This window comes from Rosa rugosa, chromosome 4 (assembly GCF_958449725.1).
Source record: "Rosa rugosa chromosome 4, drRosRugo1.1, whole genome shotgun sequence".
Taxonomy (NCBI): Eukaryota; Viridiplantae; Streptophyta; class Magnoliopsida; order Rosales; family Rosaceae; genus Rosa; species Rosa rugosa.
Genome location: NC_084823.1, coordinates 35,993,047 through 35,999,421, shown reverse-complemented (window position 1 = coordinate 35,999,421; position 6,375 = coordinate 35,993,047). Strand labels below are relative to the sequence as shown.

The window sequence follows — 6,375 nt, the reverse complement described above, 5'->3', positions numbered from 1 at the left end:
CACAAGCGTTCACGTATTCATCATTCACGAATTACAAACGCTTACCTTCGCAGCGCTCATGCAACTTACATCTCACGAGCGTAACCCCGTCAAACTCGACCTCGTTCGTCTCCTTGCGCGCGTCACACATTTATCATATGCAATCCATATGCTCATACAACCCTGTATCACGCACCCCATACGTTTATATATGCCAACGCATACCCATACAACTCACATTTGTTGCCCAATGCAACGAGCATTCTACGTATGCCGGTTTTTTTTGTCTTTTTTGTGCAGGTTAACGAGTCCCTTCTTACTTACGGAGTTCGGGGACTTGTAGGGGCCGTGCGCCTCTCGGATGTTACTTATGCTTGATGACTTCATGATTTGAACTCCCCAACCAAGAAGCTCCTCTTACTTGGGGACTTCGGGGACTTGTACATACCTCCAACAATATGGAGTATTTGCTATCTCACCAAGCATAAGTAACACCCTCTTTGGGACACCCACAAGCCATGGTGAGGCCCAACCGCTACTTGCATCTTGTAGCCCTATGTTCAAGCTACGCTACGGTATCCGGAAGTCGCAAATCCGTCGTCGGGAAGCCACCTTTCCGGCCTTGCCAAGTTGCCTCCACAATATGTATTTCTACACTAGAATAGTTGTTTGCTTGTCCCACATCAAAAACCATGTATAGGAGATGGCTTCCTTCACCTATAAAAGGAACTCTCCTCCCACTTAAACAGGATCCATTCCATAACATCCCATTACATCTTTTGTAATCCCTTTGGGCCGCAAGGCCTGAACACACTAGTTAAACATTCAAGTGGACGTAGTTTCCCGCTAAGGCGGGAAATGAACCACTATACTTCTTGTGTCGTTCTCTCTCTCTCTCTCTAAAGCTAACTAGAGATCCCACGGATCATCAACGTTAACACATCAAATTATAACATATTGATTGATGTGCTATATAAGATTGGACATCAATACAGATTCAATAAACGATGTCCTAAAAGTTATGGGACGTCGATACAGAATGAGAACCGATGTGCCAAAGACTTAAAGACATCGTTTGTGTCTTGAAAAACGATGTTAAAAGGCATACTTGTGCTGCTAGACCTATACTTCATTAAGCATTAAATGCTAAAATATGAAGGTTTAACAATATCTAAACAAACCAATATGTCATCATAATAACGGCTTTACATCGATTCTCGTTGCTTATCCGATGTCTATTTTGTTATGGGACATCGGTAAAAACCGATGTCTTTTTTTTTCGTGATCTTTAACATCACCCACTAAGACATCGGTAGTTGTTTTTTTTAACATCGGCCAGGAACTGATGTCTAAGGCCAAAATTCTAGTAGTGGTAGTTCCAAAGGCTTTTTGGAAACTACCCTAGAAATTCGAAGTAAATCGAGCATCCCGATCAGAAACAATCGATACTGGCACCCCATGAAGTCTCATTACCTCCTTGACATACAACTTGCATAAAGTATCACCCGAGTATGTCTTCGATACGGGGAGAAAATGTGTCGACTTTGTCAAACGGTCAACTATCACCCACACTGAATCATGACTTTGCCTGGACTTAGGGAATCCAGTCACAAAGTCCATAGAGTCTGCTCCCACTTCCACACAGGGATAGGTAATGGCTTCCACATACCTGCAGGTCTCTAATGCTCTACCTTCACCCGCTGGCAGGTAAGACACCTGGACACATACACTGCCACATCTCTCTTTATCCCATTCCACCAGAACTACATTCGTAAATCCTTATACATCTTAGTGCTCCCCGGATGTACAGTGTACCGAGATCGACGTGCCTCCCGAAGTATCTCCCCCTTGGGGTGAGGATAAAAATTGTCGTTTCTACTCAAAAAAAAAAAAAACTGTATGAGTACCTTTATGGACTACACGTAACACGTACAAATCTCATTTATAATATTTTTTTGTTAAACCCAATTGTGTTATGAGAAATAATTTTATTGATCGTGAAATATTAGAACAAGTACAACGAGAGGTACGAACCAAACCTCAAAGAACATAGAGTTACAAACAAGCCAAATTAAAACTAAAAACGAATACATCCTGGGTTGTGCAGCTCACCGATAAAAGAAATAAAAATAGTCTTATGGTTTCCTAACCATGCTGCATGATTACTCTCATGTACAAAGCATAGGAGAGGCTCATGAATTTATTCATGTACCTAAAAGGAGAAAGACATGTCTCTTATATATATATATATATATATATATATATCATTCTATCTAATATGTTTCAACTTTGTGAAACTCCAGAACATAACACCCATTTGAAATTGAGAAAATCTTTGTTTCAACAAAGCCTGCAGCTTTTGATAGTTCGTCAAACTCAGCAATTGTTCGTTCTCTACCACCGGGACTAGCCATCATAACCACGTCTAATGCCACAATTTTCTTTACCTCTTCGGTTTTCTCTAGTATTTCAGGTATTGCAAGTTCCACAGCTATTACCTTCCCGGTTTTTGGTAATGCCTCCCAACAACGTTTCAATATTTTCTTACACAGATCATCATTCCAATTATGAAGTACCCACTGCATACATGTAAAAATGTATTTATATATACGATAATTGTAACGGTTGCAAGTTAAGTTTAAGTACTAGATTTTAAACTTGAAGCATATATGGTATTTTCATTGTACTTTCCACTTGAGCCTCTTGCATTTATCTAGATCGAGAACATAATACAATGCGACAATGTGGTTTGCATTCCTTTATAATGATGCATGAAGCTTTATGGAAGTGCAGATGAACATTGATTTTGCTTGAGAGCCGATAATAGTACACTGTGTGGGACTGAATAAGGGCCCTTCTCACCTCTTACCTCATTTTATTAATACGTTGGAATATATATGAACATAAAAGGAGAAAAAAGAAGAAGAAGAAGAGGTAAATCAACCTTCAACATAATGGACTGTGCATTTGGTATAAACTGAAACATATCTCCACCAACATATTTCACACCTGCACTTCATAAAGTTTTCTTGTTAGTTAAACAACATAAAAGTCAATGCATGTCTAGATATACTATAAATTTGTCTACTTCATTCAAATTGGTCGACCATTATAAAGGCATCGCCCCTAAATTACTACATTAGGTATGTAGTTTAGGTCCTAAAATACAAAATATATATATATATATATATATATATATATATATATATATATATATATATATATAAAAATAAGTCTTATTTTTTGAAGTTGTCTTATTTTTTGTTGTTAGTTCTTTTGCTAGATAAATTTTTTTTACATCTTTTGTTTAGTTTAATAGAACATTAAATTGTATGCGAGGCCTAAGGTAAACATTTTCAATAATATGAGTCGTTCAATTTTAGGCCTCCATTTTATAATACAAAAATCATTCAAATCACAATTCAATAGCTTTTGCTTATCATTAATATATTAACAGCAATGTAACAAATTTTAAGTATACACGTCTGCTAATAATAATAATAATAATAATAATAATAATAATAATATTATTATTATTATTATTATTATTATTATTATTATTATTATTATTATAAATCACTACTATTATAAAGAGAAACCAAAGTTTAGTTTCAAAATCTTCACCAAATTTTGAATTGCCATAATTGTCTTCTAGAATAAAAATAAAACTCATAATGAAATTATCCAAAAGGGTTGTTATAGTAAAATAAAAAAAATCACACAAAAGAACATAAAAAACGTACATAAAATTGAGGAAGTGAGTGAGAAAGAAGCTTCTATGTTCTCCTCCTTTATACTACGGTATGAGGCTAGTGATGGAATAATGTTAGGTGGACCACCTTTATGGGTAACACATGCATCCCACCTTATGTGACAGGCTTATGTGGTATAGCCACATCATTTAATGAAGTTATCTGATAGGTCAGATTTTATGCCACATCAACTATATTATGGGATGAAAGTGGTACCGAAAAAAATAGTTCACCTAGCGAAATTGTAGGATAAACTTTACAGACTATTACTTTACTTTTTCTAATTAAGAGATCTCTTGATAAAATGGGAATGGTAATGTAATGAATAAATAATAAATCAAAATGTAATGAGTGTAAGCCAAACTAGAAGCTACGACAGTACTTACTAAATGGTATGTATCAAATGAAAGAGAAATTGTACATGCATGATGTTGTAGCACTTATTATATACTGACCTGTTTGATATTTAGCAGTTCCTTGAGCGATAACGTTAGGCAAATCAAAGTTAATCCCATGAATGTGTGGATATCTAGATACTACTTTTGAAATTGTCATTCCATCACCTCCTCCAACATCCATCAACTCTTCTACCTCTTCAAAACCTTTGTAAACCTTTAACACCTCTTCAAAATCGAGGATGGAACTTTGGCCTACACCCTTATTAAACAATTGGCACAGGTCAGGTTTCTCAGACATGTACTCATATATGGACATACCAAAAGCCTTGTTGAAAGGAAGGCACCCAGGTTCAAGCACTGTGTCTTTGAGCATGGATAAGCTTTTCACCATGTCCATTTCAGAAGATAACAAAATAAATGGAGCTAAGGAAACTCCATCTTCATTTGGAACTAGCCAAAGAGTCTCCTTTGTTAGACCATAAGTCTCTTCTTGCATTGTTTTACCACTTGAGCTTGGCCTTTGAACAGAGAGTAGAGAGTGAACACTTAGAACTCTTAGTATTCGCTTCAAATTCCCAGCTGCCTCATTTGGATTCTCAGTTGAAATTTGAGATACAATTTCTTTCGATGTGAGATGAGCTCCGGGTCCTGAATTGGCAATGATATTGAAGACATTGAGCTCAATTGCAGCTTTCAGAGCCATTTGAGTGACAACTAGACCTCCCAAATTCCAAGCAGAGACATAGTTTTCTGAGCTAATTCTCTGGTTTTCCATGTTTTTCTTTTGTTCTAGTTAACTTGGGTCTTTTTGTTCAATTTGAATCTTAGGCACTATTTATATAATCCTAATGTTCTTTAATATGAGTTATTACATTATTGCATTACTATTTTAAAGATTAAGAAACGATATATACATTCATAATCTTCTGGTTGAAATTAAGTGATTGAATCCATTGACTTTCATTATAGAGCCGCCAAAACCATTAAGCTACAATTCAAAAGCAGCCATAAATCAATAACCTATAACTTAAAAAATTAAAGGGTTAAATTCGACACTAATGTTAGACTATTTTGTCCCGATTAATTTAATACCTGACTTCTAGAAACAATCAAAGTCATACCAGAATTCAATTTATGCCATCAACGTCATATTTCCATCTATATTCCGTCAACGGATCGTTAAAAATGATCACGTTATCGTGTATGTGGCCGTATATAGATGGATAAAATTATATTTTTACACCAATGTTACTATAAAAAAATAGAAAATTTCTTATGTTCTTATCCCACCTAGACCAAACAAAAAGAAGAAAAAAAAAATCATGCTCTTCATTCCTTATACCCAGACCATATAAAAATAAGACAATCATTTTCTTCAGTTCCATGCAACTTCTATGGATTTCTTGCAACCAGGGGCGTAACCAGTCACAGGGTTGGTTGGGCTATAGCCCAACCCAGAATCAAGGAGAAAAAGCCCCAAGTATAGGTATTGCCCATAGTAGCCCACTTAAGTTCGTAAGTTCCTCTTCCTCAGTTCCTCCAACCCGATTAGCTCCAGATCACCCACATAAAGGTACTTCTAAGTTCTAATTTCATCTCTCCCAAGCCCCATTGATGAGTTTTGCTTGCAATTGACTGTGAGCTTTGAATTTCAAAGGCTTCAATTGAAGTATTAGGAAGACCGGAACTTCATAAGAGATCATTGAATGGCAGAAGTCTGAAATCTTTCCAAATCCTGTGAGTTCTCTCTTTCTAGTTCTTTGTTTAATTGCTTTGAGGTCATGAGGTGGCCGGTGGATGTTCCGGTATATCTGTGAATCAGTGGATGTTTGAAATGAGTGGGCCTTGGAGGGTACGATTCAGTTAGTTTTTATTATTTTACAACAAGTTTATGCTTGTAACTTTTAATTTGAACTTCATAAGAGATCATTGAATGGCAGAAGTCTGAAATCTTTCCAAATCCTGTGAGTTCTCTCTTTCTAGTTCTTTGCTTAATTGCTTTGAGGTCATGAGGTGGCCGGTGGATGTTCCGGTATATCTGTGAATCAGTGGATGTTTGAAATGAGTGGGCCTTGGAGGGTACGATTCAGTTAGTTTTTATTATTTTACAACAAGTTTATGCTTATAACTTTTAATTTAAGGGGTTTTGGTTTTATGTCCCCCCCCCTCCCCCCCGTTTTATGTCCCCCCCCCCCCCCCCCTCCCCCCGTTTTATGTCCCCCCCCCCCCCTCCCCCCGTTTTATGT

General features: G+C 36.6%; 1 protein-coding gene across 1 annotated transcript; it reads right to left on the bottom strand.

Annotated features, from left to right (window-relative positions):
• Window positions 1-2,033: 2,033 nt before the first annotated feature.
• On the bottom strand, window positions 2,034-4,921 carry LOC133707378 ((S)-scoulerine 9-O-methyltransferase-like). The gene is made up of 3 exons (XM_062132943.1): window positions 4,187-4,921; window positions 2,924-2,988; window positions 2,034-2,558 (listed from the first exon to the last, which is right to left on the bottom strand). Exons 1-3 carry the CDS (start codon window positions 4,902-4,904, stop codon window positions 2,253-2,255), a joined length of 1,089 nt encoding a protein of 362 aa, XP_061988927.1. The 5' UTR covers window positions 4,905-4,921; the 3' UTR covers window positions 2,034-2,252.
• Between the last annotated feature and the right edge of the window lie 1,454 nt (window positions 4,922-6,375).